At 39.2% G+C, this 13462-nt stretch overlaps 1 protein-coding gene across 2 annotated transcripts in view; it reads left to right on the top strand.

Moving 5' to 3' along the window:
* Positions 1-7569: 7569 nt before the first annotated feature.
* Positions 7570-13462, top strand: part of EHHADH (enoyl-CoA, hydratase/3-hydroxyacyl CoA dehydrogenase) — a 79274-nt gene continuing 73381 nt past the window's right edge. The window contains exons 1-2 of one of the 2 annotated variants that reach the window (XM_011945857.1): positions 7570-7840; positions 12612-12715. Coding sequence is in view for 1 of the 2 variants with exons in the window: in XM_011945856.1 (XP_011801246.1) it covers positions 7645-7718; positions 12612-12715 (178 nt within the window). In the remaining variant the exon portion in view is untranslated. The remainder of the gene's footprint in view (positions 7841-12611; positions 12716-13462) is intronic. The other variant, XM_011945856.1, reaches the window with a different exon arrangement.

Here is a 13462-nt window from a genome sequence, read left to right as displayed (position 1 = left end):
AAAAAAAAAAAAAAAAAAAGAATCTGGAGTTTCCTGTTGAATGGAAAAGTGGAATGGAGTTGCATGTATCCAGGCTTTTGGGCTGCTGTTCTAAGCAGGGTCAGGAATGGTTAGTATGTGAAGTTCTCCTTTGGTGCTGTTTGGCTCCAGTGTTCTTTGGAATCTGGGGAGGTTTGGCCTTTAAATATCAAACAGCTGTGAGAACCGCTTTACCTGAAATTTTGGTTCACGGCATTGTATTACATATTGTGGCAAACAAAGAAAAACTGGCAAGCTTGTATTGCTATTTCATGGCTAGGATTCCAAGCTATTGGATCTTTGTGTGTGTATGTGTATATACATGTCTAGATGTGGTTATTTGTATGTACACATATTGTTATATGATGTGTCTACCAAACTGACTTATAAGTAAAAGAGCACTCATATATTAAGTAAATAAATCTAAGCAATTTCAAATTCATGTGACTTAAGTATAAGTTACTAAACAAATTGGTTTTGAAATTATTGATAAAATAAAAATAGATATGCCTTCAGAATTGTCAGCATACATGTTGGTCTGGATTTTGTTTGTCTTCGCTAGATACTTTGAGATGTCAGTGTTTGGCATAGAAGGTTATAAAACTATAACCCAGCCAAAACAAAATGATCTGGGTTTGAGTGCCTTTTTTTTTTGACAAATGAGAGTAATTTAATATTGTTTGCTAAATCTTCTGAGTTACTGGTAAAAATACCAATGTATTTAACTTTGAGGCTCTTACTTAGGTTTGGGTGAGCACTTGATGTTCACTGGCTATTAAAAACATGGTTAACAAGGAAACAACTAACTTTAAATGATAATGTCTAATACCTCAGTTTACAGAAGTAATCTAGATAAACTGTTAAAAAACTAAAAGAATTAGCCAGGCACAGTGGCTCACACCTGTAATCCCAGCAATTTGGGAGGCCGAGGTGGGTGGATTACATGAGGTCGGAAGTTTGAGACCAGCCATAGTGAAACCTTGTGTCTACTAAAGATACAAAAATTAGCCAGGCACGATGGCGGGCGCCTGTAACCCCAGCCACTTGGGAGGCTGAGGCAGGAAAATTGCTCGATCCTGGGAGGTGGAGGTAGCAGTGAGCCAAGGCCCTACAACTGCATTCCAGCCTGGGCAACAGAGTGAGACTCCATCTCAAAAAAAAAAAAAAAAAAGTGAATGAATTGAGTACAGTGAATGTAATAAATGTTTTAGGGAAACTTTTTATGTAAATTAAAATCTTAAAATTATTTTGGATGTTCATTGAATATCTGGGTCATTTCCAATTAAGAAAGGTTTGTGATATGGGGAAGTAAGTTTCTAAAATTGTGTAATTGTTCTTATCTATAAATGTCCATATCTGATAGTTCAGAATTTCTTGCTTTTTAGGATTTCATTAAAGTTTTAGGTTACCAAGGATAAGAATTCTAGTTAACACATAATTCTGTATACAAAATGTGCCTGAAAAAGTTGTGTTGTTTATGAGAAAAAGAATAGTTTGTCTAATTCAGAAGTTATCTAAAAGACAATCCTAAGCAAAAAGAACAAAACTGGAGGCATCACACTACCTGATTTCAAACTATACTACAAAGCTATAGTAACCAAAACAGCATGGTACTGGTACCAAAACAGATATATAGACCAATGGAACAGAACAGAGACCTCAGAAATAACACCACACATCTACAACCATCTGATTTTTGACAAATCTGACAAAAACAAGCAATGGGGAAAGCATCTCCTATTAAGTAAATTATGCTGGAAAAACTGGCTAGCCATATGCAGAAAGCTGAAACTGGATCTCTTCCTTACATCATATACAAAAATTAACTCAAGATGGATTAAAGACTTAAATGTAAGACCTAACACCATAAAAACCCTAGAAGAAAACCTAGGCAGTACCATTGAGGACATAGGCATGGGCAAAGACTTCATGACTAAAACACCAAAAGCAATGGCAACAAAAGCCAAAATAGACAGATGGGATCTAAATAAAGAGCTTCTGCACAGTGAAATAAACTATCATCAGAGTGAAGAGGCAACCTACAGAATGGGAGAAAATCTTTGTAATCCACCCATCTGACAAAAGAGTAATATCCAGAATCTACAAAGAAACAAATTTACAAGAAAAAAACACCCCATCAAAAAGTGGGTAAAGGATAGGAACACACACTTCTCAGAAGAAGACATTTATGCAGCCAAAGAGACATATGAAAAAATGCTCATCACTGGTCATCAGAGGAATGCAAATCAAAACCACAACTAGATACCATCTCATGCCAGTTAGAATGGTGATCATTAAAAAGTCAGGAAACAACAGATGCTAGAGAGGATGTGAAGAAATAGGAACACTTTTACACTGTTGGTGGGAGTGTAAATTAGTTCAACCATTGTGGAAGACAGTGTGGTGATTCCTCAAGGATCTAGAACTAGAAATACCATTTGACCCAGCAATCCCATTAGTGGGTATATACCCAAAGGATTATTAATTATGCTACTGTAAAGACACATGCACACATATGCTTATTACGGGACTATTCACAATAGCAGAGATTTGGAACCAACCGAAATGTCCATCAATGATAGACTGGATTAAGAAAATGTAGCACATATACACCATGGAATGCTATGCAGCCATAAAAAAGATGAGTTCATGTCCTTTGCAGGGACATTGATGAAACTGGAAACCATCATTCTAAGCAAACTATCGCAAGGACACAAAACTAAACACCGCATGTTCTCACTCATAGGTGGGAGTTGAACAATGAGAACACATGGGCACAGGGAGGGGAACATCACACAGTGAGGCCTGTCGGTGGGTGATGGGCTGGGGGAGGGATAGCATTAGGAGATATACCTAATGTAAATGACGAGTTGATGGGTGCAGCAAACCAACATGGCACATGTATACCTATGTAACAAATCTGCACATTGTGCACATGTACCCTAAAACTTAAGGTATAATTAAAAAAAAAAAAGAAAAGGTTATTTATGAAACAATGTAGTAAGGAACCAGTAAGTAGGGGAGAGAGATGTGAAAAAAAAAGTTTACATAATAAAATATTCCTTAAAACCTAATAGAAAATTGGAAAAATTTGGCTAATTAACATTTCATAGTTAGAGCTCTTAGTCTTAATTAAAGTAAAATAAGAAATATAAGTATATTTTTTAATATACTTAAGCATGAAGCCAGTTAAGTATGGAGCTAAGTTTCATGTACATGCATGCATTGCTTCACATCATTTACTGTTTTGCATGGATGGTGCTGGAACTGGAGTACTTATTGGTCATGTGCCTAGAGTGAATTTCTTGATTGTACAGGATGTATGGTGATATTGGTGGACTTAAGGATATTGAATTGTGTATCAGGAATAAAATATTCATTATGTGGGTGTTTGGAGGCCCTGAGTAACACTGTAGCCTCCAGGGTAGATTGAGTAGGAAAAATTTAGGGTTGGGTTCCTGTTTGTTTGTTTTTGCTTCTAATTTTCATTTGTTTGCTGTTTATTCTCCTCCAGACTTTGCTTGTGGTCACATATTTATAAAACCATTTTTTTTTTGTTTGTCTTTTAAGTTTCTAGTGGAAGGCTTTTATTTGGTTCTGTGAATAGTTATTTTATTTTCTATGCATTTCTACCAAGTCATCATTTGTTCCATTTATCTGCAATTCCTAGGCTACCTTTGTCAAGCCCACAGGAATTGACAGAGCACATTACGCTTTTTTTTTCTTTTTTTTTTGATACGGAGTCTCACTCTGTTGCCCAGGCTGGAGTGCAGTGGCTCAATCTCAGCTCACTGCAAGCTCCGCCTCCCAGGTTCACACCATTCTCCTGCCTCAGCCTTCTGAGCAGCTGGGACTACAGGCGCCCGCCACCCACACCCAGCTAATTTTTTGTATTTTTAGTAGAGACAGGGTTTCACCATGTTAGCTAGGATGGTCTCGATCTCCTGACCTCGTGATCCACCCGCCTCGGCCTCCCAAAGTGCTGGGATTACAGGCATGAGCTACCGCGCCTGGCCAGAGCACAGTAAGCTTTTTAACCTTAAACTAACTTTTTGGATATTAGGCTTCCTCATACTTTAAGCGTATACTTTTGTAAATAGAACTTGAATCATATTTCTCTCTCTCTGCCCAATTTCTTCAAAATTTGTAAATTATTTGTGAATATTCTTAATTCATGACAATGTGTGTATTTGCATACAGTTGAGCAGGGTCACTAGGGCTGCTCACAGAGAGACAACTCAGAAACCTGACATGCCAGCAATAGGGTAAGAATTTCTTACCAGTTGGACTTCTGGCCCCTCTCTGTACAAACTGGTTGAATGAATGGTAAAACATTATAAGAAGGCATGGAAATGTAAATTTTTATAAACATTTAACAAGCTTCCCAAAATCAAATTGCAGCTTCAAAATTGTCTTTTCTGACCTCAAATTTTGAGATGCTACATCAGGCCCGTGAGCCATCCAAAAGAGAGATAAACAGGATTATTTGATATGTTTAGTTACATGGGAAGCATTGTGAAAATAAAAAATAATGTTTAATCTTCAGGTTATATGTTAGTAAATGATATTAATATATGTTCCAAAATTGTATGGAATTTCTAAAATTCTAATATGTGTGAGTATATGCTATCAATCATAATTATTATGTTATTGTAGACCACAGAAATAACCAAATCTCCTTGTCAACAGTGTTTTTAACTATCACTATTTAAAGTCATTTGAACTCCATGGTCTAAGTCAAATTAGCTATGAAAACCCATTAGTTATCAGTGCTATGCACCTAAATTGGAGAAACAAGTGGTATTCAAGAGGACATAAGTCTAGTGTTAAGTATGGACTCATGGAGAACCAAGACGGCCACCTTGTTCTTCCTGAGTCCTTAAAGCTTTTGTTATTAAAGTTTCTGCATTTCATGACTCATCATGGAAAAGATAAAATGATCCAGATTAAATATATATTGGTGTGCCAACTTATAAATTGCTAAAATAGTTTATAATCAATGTTTGGTTTATAATCAAAGCTTCAGGTATATCTGGCTACCTGATGGGCCATTTAAACATTTAAATTGTCAATTTCTTTTCTTTTTCTATTTTTTGAGATGGAGTCTTGCTCTGTTGCCAGGCTGGAGAACAGTGGCACGATCTCAGCTCACTGCATCCTCCCCCTCCCGGGTTCAAGTGATTCTTTTGCCTCAGCCTCCTGAGTAGCTAGAATTACAGGCATGTGCCACCACGCCGGGCTAATTTTTGTGTTTTTATTAGAGATGGGGTTTCACCATATTGGTCAGGCTGGTCTCGAACTCCTGAACTCGTGATCTGCCCACGTTGGCCTCCCAAAGTGGTGGGATTACAGGTGTGAGCCACCACACCCAACCATCATCCTTTATTTACATAGGGCATACACCAAGTAACCAATGGAAACTTCTAGAGGATATTGAAATCCCAGAAAATTCTGTAACTGGGCCACTGAGCCACTTGCTCAGGCCTACTCCCACCGTGTGGAGTGTGTTTTCATTTTCAATAAATCTCCGCTTTTGTTACTTCATTCTTTCCTTGCTTTGTTTTTGCATTTTCAATTCTTTGGTCAAAACGCCAAGAACCTGGATACCCTCCACCCATAACAGTTTCACTAGTTGCATGTGATTGTAAGGCAAATAAAAATGATGTTGAGGGCCAGGTGTGGTGGCTCACACCTGTAATCCCAGCACTTTGGGAGGCCGAGGCGGGCGGATCACAAGGTCAGGAGATCGAGACCATCCTGGCTAACATGGTGAAACCCCATCTCTACAAAAAATACAAAAAATTAGCCAGGCGTGGTGGCAGGTGCCTGTAGTCCCAGCTACTCAGGAAGTTGAGGCAGGAGAATGGCGTGAATCTGGGAGGTGGAGCTTGCAGTGAGCTGAGATCACGCCACTGTACTCCAGGCTGGGTGACAGAGTGAGACTCTGCCTCAAAAAAAAAAAAAAAAGTGATGTTGAGGCAGGAGAACATGGCCTGGAGGCAGGGAACCTAAGGACTTCCTAGAACTAAATCAAATGATGGAAACACTTCAGCAATGACAGAAAATATTCTCTTCATTTACGTAGGGTGTACACTGAGTAAATAACTTTGAAACTTTACTTGGTCCTCTTCATTTACATAGGGCGTACACCCAGTAACTAATGGGAAACCTCTAGAGGGTATTGAAACCCCAGAAAATTCTGTAACAAGGTCCCTTGAACCTCTTTCTCTGGCCCACTCCCACCCTGTGGAGTGTCTTTTCGTTTTCAATAAATATCTGCTTCTGTTGCTTTGTTTTTGCCTTGCTTTCTTTGTGTGTTTTGTCCAATTCTTTGTTCAAAACACCAAGAACCTGGACAACTTGCAGTCCAGACCCTCCTCTAGTAACAAGGTTTTATAAGTATTTGGTTGATGTTAGTGTAATCACTGGATGAGTTCTGCCTGCCTGCTGCACAAACAAAATTAATTCAGGAAGACTACAGTATTGCAGTAAGGAAAGAATTTAATTGATGTGAGGCTGGCCACGCCACATGGGAGATGGAGTTATTACTTAAATCAATCTCATTGAAAGCTAGTAGGTTAGGGGTTTTTCAAAGGTAGTTTGGTGGGCAGGGGCTAGAGTATGGAAAGTGCTGACTGGTTGGGTTAGAGATGAAATCACAGGGGGTGGAAGCTATCCTCTTGTGCTGAGTTGCTTGCGGGTGGGGCCACAAGAGCGGTGGACAGGTCCAGGTAGAGCCATCAGTGTCAGGCATGCAAAAAACCTGAAAAAACGCCTCAAAAGGCCAAACTTAGGTTCTACAATAGTGATGTTATCTGCAGGAGTAAATGGGGGTTGTCTATTTGGTGGCCTCCGGAATAATGGCTGGCAATGGTCTATGTCTACACCTTAGCAGACAGAATTCACACTCCTCTATCCTCCTAGCCTGGTGGTTTCTCAGCTTTACAAAGGCAGTAGAGTTTTGGGGAAGGGCTATTATCATTTAAACTATAAACTAAATGTCTCCCAAAGTTAACTTGACCTGAGCTCAGGAATAATTAAGGGCAGCTAAAGGTAAAATGGGGTTGGTTAAATCAGATCTCTTTCACTGCCATAATTTTCTCACTGTTAGAATTTTTGCAAAGGCTGTTTCATTAGTACCCTACTCATTTAGGTGAAATGAACAATGTGTATTTTATGTGTTCCAGATGTGTATCAATATCACATAACTGTCAGGGCCCCAGGTATCTGTCCCTGTTCAGAAAGATGATGAAGATGAATACCGCCATGCGGACAGCTTGCCCGACTCAGCGAACTCAGAACTTGTCCTCAGTAGCCAGCCCCTATGGGCCAAGGGGTTGCAAACTTCGACTTGCCGGCAATTACACCTGTTTCCATCATTCTCCTTGCTGTACCTTGTGGTGGCAGCAGCATGGGAGTCAATAAAGAGAAAGCGACAAGCGTCTGGAGAGCGCGGGGTGGGGTCTCTGGAGAAGAGGGCTGGGTGGGAAGAGGCGCGGCGGGAGGCGGCGCCCGGGCTCGCATTGGCCCAGCCGGCGTCCCTCCTCTGGGGGCGGCCGGGCGCGCCCGGAAAAGTGGCTTTGCCTGGCGGCGAGAGGCAGAGGTGCTCTCGGTGATAGAAGAAACATGGCCGAGTATACGCGGCTGCACAACGCCTTGGCGCTGATCCGCCTACGAAACCCGCCGGTCAACGCGATCAGGTAACGGGCTCGGTCGCCTCCAGCCTGGAGACCGTGCGGGCCTTACCCGCCCTCCGGCTCGGGAGGCTTTGACTCTCCCCGGCTGGTTTAAACCGAGAAGGACACTCAGAGTTGAGCAACTGGTACATGCCAGGAGCCTTTTTTTTTCTTTTTCTTTCTTTCTTTCCTTTTTTTTTTTTTTTTTAACCTAGATTAGCTTGGTTAATCTTCGCAGAGAACTCTCGTCCCCGTTTTACTGATAAAGAAACTGAGGCTGAGACAGATCAGCACTTAGGGAGTCGGCCTCGACCTGTTCCTTCATGCAGAGTCCTCCTGCTTACTTGCAACTTTGGCTTTGCAGGCCGACTTTCTAATCCAAAGGTCTTAACTTAGTTCGATGTTGGACTTTGATCCAATCTCACTCCCCAACTTTGAGTCCAGGCTGCCCTTACAATGTTTGGCTAAAGGCTTTAGGAATAGGGCAATAAAATGGTTTAATATTTAAAAATAATAATAAAAGTTCCACTAATGCCAGCGCAGTGATTAAAGCAGAATTGTGCCCTGGTCCAGAAACGCAAAATTATTTCTCCTGATTTGTTTAAACCTCAGGACTTTGGTACTTCCGAGGAAGACTCACATCAGACTAACCCTATGTAATGACATTTTCTGAAAAACTGCACCTTGTCTTCTTTTTCTCACTGGGAAGTATTTGCCTTGTGTGGTGCACTTAAAACATTAAAAAGTGAGATCAATGTTGCCCTTTTGAAAAGTAATGAAGTTATTCGGTTTGGTCATTCTACATCTCTTAAAAAAAGTAGTTATACATCAGCGTTGAAGAAGAATTACCTATCCACAGGGAATAAGATTAGTGGAAATCATAATTTACCAAGAATATATAAAGCATAGAGAGAAAGGTCTTTGGTCAAAATTCTTATCACATGCTGCTGAAGCAAAGAGACTGAAATGAGAAGACCTGCTAATTTTAATACAATTTAAAAATCCTACTGTCATCAGATTTGATTTATCATTAGTATTAATATTAATTCAATATGAATTATTACATTTAATAATGCCAAAAAAATGCAGGACTAAAATCACATAAGGATGACATGTCTACTAACTTGCCATTCCCAGAATAAAAAGCAAAATATCTGTTATGTTGGTTTTGACAAAGAAAAATGTAAGTAATTTGATTACTTGTCCATTTTGGACTGGTCTATATACGGATTAGAATTGCTAGATATTAGGACCTTAGGGGGAAAAGTTCCATACTCTAATACTCATGACTAGGAATGTTTTCTGACAACTGTTCTTTTTTATTTTTTAGTTTGTTTGTTTGTTTTGATATGGAGTCTTGCTCTGTCGCCAGGCTGGAGGGCAGTGGCGTGATCTCGACTCACTGCAACCTCTGCCTCCCAGGTTCAAGTGATTCCCCTGCCTCAGCCTCCTGAGTAGCTGGGCCTACAGGTGTGCGCCACCACACCCAGCTAATTTTTTGTATTTTAGTAGAGACAGGGTTTCACCATGTTGGCCAGGATGGTCTCAATCTCCTGACCTCGTGATCCACCTACCTCTGCCTCCCAAAGTGCTGGGATTACAGGCGTGAGCCACGTGCCTAGCCTCTCACAACTGTTTTAAATGTTTCTGGAATTTAACCTGCTCTCCCTGTCCACCCATGCAACCGCTTGTACCACCCCCATCCCCTTTGCAGGAGAAATGTTAGGGCCTACTTCATAAAGTTGTGAAGTTTAAATCAGCTGGAAATTATAAAGTGGCATTTAATAGATGTTGGTTATCATTCCTGTTAGTCAGAAGACCTATTCAAGCCCCTAACAACAGGCCCTGCTACTCAGGACCCACTTCAGTTTCATCAAGAAGATATTCTCCACTTGGGAATAAGTACTTCCCTGCCCTTTTTCGTCTGTCTTCTGAACTTTTTTAGGTAGAAATGTACATCCTAGGAGTTCCTCAAGTTTAATAGATTCCTCAATTTTTTTATTACACTTTTCTTTCTTTCCTCCCTTTCTTCCTTTTCCGCTTCCTATTTCTAATTTTATATGGGAAGTTGTCTCTTCCTAGCTGATTGAGAGATTCTTACTTGAGTGTAACACACACATATATGTAATTTTTTTCCCCAAAACAAATAGTTTAAATCCTTAATTGCTAGTTTAGCAGCCATGTTTGCTTCCATTCAGATAAACACCAGCCCCCTTTATAAGCATAGGACATGCCTGATTAATAGGCCTGTCTCCCAGAACAATGGCTTTCACACTATTGATTTACTATGATCCACAGACTAAGAAAGCTCACGTTTTTACATAGCAATTCAAGACACACTTACATACAAACACGTAACTGAAAACAGTTTCCTAAAACAAAACCTATCCTTACTTGGTGTATTGTTTGATATAGTCTATTTTCTCTTCTTTTCCTTTGAAAAAATCTTGGTCACAAGCCACAAACTTGATTTGATGACGTTTGGTTAAAAAACAAACAAACAAAAAAACTGTCTGAAAAAAAAAGAAAGACCTCCTATAGTCAAAGAAGCTGAAGAGTTTTGGTCAGTAGTCATGAAATGCTGTCTCTACTCCAGATTCTATTTCCTTATGCCTGACAGTATTAACAGGAGAAAATAATTTTGTAACCTCTGTGGCCTTTACATTGCTGTGACTCTCTCTGTCAGCTTGAATCTAGTAAAGTGTGTATCTGTTATAGCTATTTTCATTTTTTTCCTGTTTTTGATATTTGCAAAATTATGAGCATAAATATAAAAGGAAGATTGGTTGAAATAGGAAAAGCTGGTTTCTTCTCCTCAGTGGCACTGATTGAGCTAATTTTGGCTAGTTTTGTAGGCATTGTTTATTCAGAAAGAAATGTGTGCCTTTTGGATTTTTTGATTATATAATCGTTCTGAATTTGCTTTTCGTGATCAGATTTGGCTTCTAATTAACCAGCTGAAGGCAAGAGGTTTTGTCTGATTTCATCTAGGTTAAGAGGTGAAAAGTAATTAGGTGAAAGGGAACCATTATATATAAGGGCAAGTATCCTTTTTATTGCTTGGGTTTTTAACTCATAGTTATTGGTCTTAACATTATGGCCTTTACAGAAGTTTGTTGTTGTTTGTTTTGTTTTAAAATTTATTTTTAACCCTGTATACTAAAGAACAGAGATTTTATCCAGAATACTTGGAATTCCAAGGCAAAACTGTTTGGAATCTGGTTCTGTGATTTTTCTTTTAAGCAGTTCCTCACCACTTGCCCTAGATTCGCTTCGGTTGCTTGGTACTTATTAATCCCCTCCTTCTTCACAAATTTTCTCTCTTGGTCTTTGTGACTTTGAGCTCACTTGCTGAATCACGCTGCTGAGCTTGTCCCACTTCTTAAATGAAGATATATCCAGAGGATCTGCCCTCAGCTCTCTTTTCCATTGGTAGACTCATTCAGTCTTGGTTTTAGCTATCTCTTTTGTGGATGACTTCCTCATATACTAAAACTTGGCAAAATCTGCTACATGCCCTATCTTTCCACGCTCTTGCCTTTATCTCTTATCTAAGATTATGCTTGGCTGTCACTGATACAATACTCAAGATAATAGTGAATTAGACAATAAAAAGCTAATTTCTCTCATGGCAGTGTCCTGGAATGATACAGCTGCTCCACAATCAACGAGGGCCTCAATTATTTATTCTGTCTATCTCTTGCTCTACCATCCTCAATACATAGCTTCTATCTCCTGATCCAAGGTGGCTGCTCCTGATCTAACCATCATTTAGTGCCAGGAGTAGGGAGGAAAGAAAAAGGGAAAAGCATACCCAAATCTTTAAGAACTCTTCCCAAAAGTTGCATATACCAAATATGCTTCCATCCCATTGGCTAGAACTTAGTTCCTTGTGCGGACCTTACTGTAAAGCAGGCTGGAAAATGTAGTCTTTCTTTTGGGCAACCATATTTTTGTATTCGTCCATTTTCACATTGCTATAAAGACATACCCAAGACTGGGTAATTTATAAAGGAGGGAGGTTTAATTGACTGTCAGTTCCACATGGCTGGGGAAGCCTGGGGAAACTTACAATCATGGCGGAAGGCAAAGGAGAAGCAAGTACCTTCTTCACAAGGTGGCAGAAGAGAGGCGTGAGTGCAGTGGGGACTACCACTTATAAACCACTAGATCTCCTGAGAATTCCCTCATAGAACAACAGCATGGGGCAAACCATTGGTATGATCCAGTCACCTCCCGCCAGATCTTTCCCTGATATGTGGGGATTGCAATTCAAAATGAAGTTTTGGTGGGGATTAAGAGCCAAAACCATATCACATATATTCAAGTAAAAACCAGGTGTTTTAATACTATGAAGAAGATGGAGAGGAATGGATATTTGAGGGAACTCACAGCCCCTGCCACAGCTCCTAGATTGTTTCTCATTTAATTTTCTTATATTTTACCAATATGAAAAATTGAAAGTCATTTCACCCTTCTCAACTTCAACATCACTTTTTCTTTGTACCTTTGTTACAGCACTCATCTTAGTGCACCTTACATGATAAATTATGTACAAGTATTGGATAACTCCTTGTACAGTATATAGAAGACATGTAATAATACTTTTAAATTGGTTGGTGCCAATTTTAATTAGTCAAAGTGAAAACACAGGGCAGGAAAATTACATTTTTAAAAAGTGGATTCATTTAATCTGTTCAGTGCTTAATTAATCATAGGCACATATTTTATGTGTAGAACAAATATAATAGTCATAGTAGACACATATATTATTTGTTGGAAGCTTTATTGAGAAGTATCTACAGTTCTTATCCATTATGTGTGTGTTTAATTTTTCATTGTTAGGAAAGGAAAACACTCTGAATGGTAGGAATTTAATTCTGACTAATTTACTTTATGTATTTTGTTTTCTTTTAGTACGGCTGTACTCCGTGATGTAAAAGAAGGACTACAGAAAGCTGTAATAGACCATACAATAAAAGCCATTGTGATTTGTGGAGCAGAGGGCAAATTTTCTGCAGGTAACTTAAGTCTAACCCTTTCCCACTATCTCTGGAATCCAACCACAGACTGAGACCAATACTACATTAGCCGTGCTTGTGGGTAATAACTTAGTGTAGGTAATGGAAATGACAGATTTGAGTGAGAATGAGAAACATTGTGGAGAAAGGGACAGGAATTACAAGAGAGACCCAGAGAAGTCTTTGGGCTTAGTCTCTTTTATAGTGGATTGTGGTTTTAGAGTATATTTAGTTCCAGACTTGATGGCTGTTATACACCTGCTGATATATACTTGCATTGCATGTATCTCCACCACATATGGGCTTGGGCAAATCTCTTTAACCTCCTGAACCTCAATTTCTCTATCTATAAAGTAGGAACAATAATATCTATTTTAAGGGGTTTTTGTGACGTTAAATGAGATAACATATCTGAAAGCCTCTACTACAGTACCTACACACAGAAGATGGTCAATAAATGTTACTGTTTAATTCACACAGAGTCTTATAATAGAATTCATTTTTCTTCTGATAATCACCCATCTCAGTGACCATGGCACTGTTTTATTGGGTTATTGTGTGAAGATGCAAAATTATTGACAAAATATGGCAAAACTATTTTGAAATGGTGATTTATTCAATGGTATATATGGCATCTTTTCCTTAATGAATACATTATACCCTTTGACAAAAGTCACATGGATATGGGGGCCTATTCAACCTTACTGTAGCCAGAGAAATTTAATGTGTGTTAATCGTAGCCTGAAA

Source organism: Colobus angolensis, unplaced genomic scaffold (genome assembly GCF_000951035.1).
Source record: "Colobus angolensis palliatus isolate OR3802 unplaced genomic scaffold, Cang.pa_1.0 Scaffold245, whole genome shotgun sequence".
Classification (NCBI taxonomy): domain Eukaryota; kingdom Metazoa; phylum Chordata; class Mammalia; order Primates; family Cercopithecidae; genus Colobus; species Colobus angolensis.
The sequence above is the reverse complement of the archived record's forward strand: the minus strand, read 5'-3'. Positions and strand labels throughout refer to the sequence as shown.